Source organism: Saprolegnia diclina (assembly GCF_000281045.1).
Source record: "Saprolegnia diclina VS20 unplaced genomic scaffold supercont1.41, whole genome shotgun sequence".
Lineage (NCBI taxonomy): Eukaryota > Oomycota > Saprolegniomycetes > Saprolegniales > Saprolegniaceae > Saprolegnia > Saprolegnia diclina.
In genome coordinates, this window is record NW_008246108.1 from 131,610 (window position 1) to 132,171 (window position 562).

Here is a 562-nt window from a genome sequence, read left to right on the forward strand (position 1 = left end):
TCTCCGTCACCGTCACCGACGACGGCCAAGCCTGATGATCCGACGCCGTCTCCGTCACCGTCACCGACGACGGCCAAGCCTGATGATCCGACGCCAACGCCCAAGCCAGACCCGACATCGGAACCGTCCGGCACGCCGACGCCCAAGCCAGGTCCAACGTCTGAGCCGTCTGCCTCGCCCACACCAGAACCAACTTTAGCTCCCGAGCCAACGAAGCCGACACCGTCGTCAATTCCAAGCGAGACGACGGCCATACCGACAATGATCGTCATCGACATCACAACGCAACCACCTGCAACAGTCGATCCAAGCCTCCAGAACCTCCTCAAGAACCCCGAGACGCAGACGCCGGCGCCTACGAACCTCGACAACCAGTTCTTTGGCCAAACGACAGCGCCACCGAGCAACGCGACGACGGCACCGGTACTCGAAGATCAACAAACGGTGCCGCCCAACGACCACAGCAGCAATATCAACCGCGGCAAGTCGGACGTCAACGATGCTCCGCAGACGACGGTCGGCGCCGAGTCGACGGCCCACCAGACCATTCGGTATCTCTCGT

General features: G+C 62.1%; 1 protein-coding gene across 1 annotated transcript; it reads left to right on the top strand.

Annotated features, from left to right (window-relative positions):
* Positions 1-332, top strand: SDRG_11367 (hypothetical protein; the record flags this gene model as incomplete). Its single annotated transcript, XM_008617402.1, has 1 exon — positions 1-332. A coding segment is annotated over one exon (330 nt), but the record flags the coding sequence as incomplete, so codon positions are not given.
* Positions 333-562: the final 230 nt, after the last annotated feature.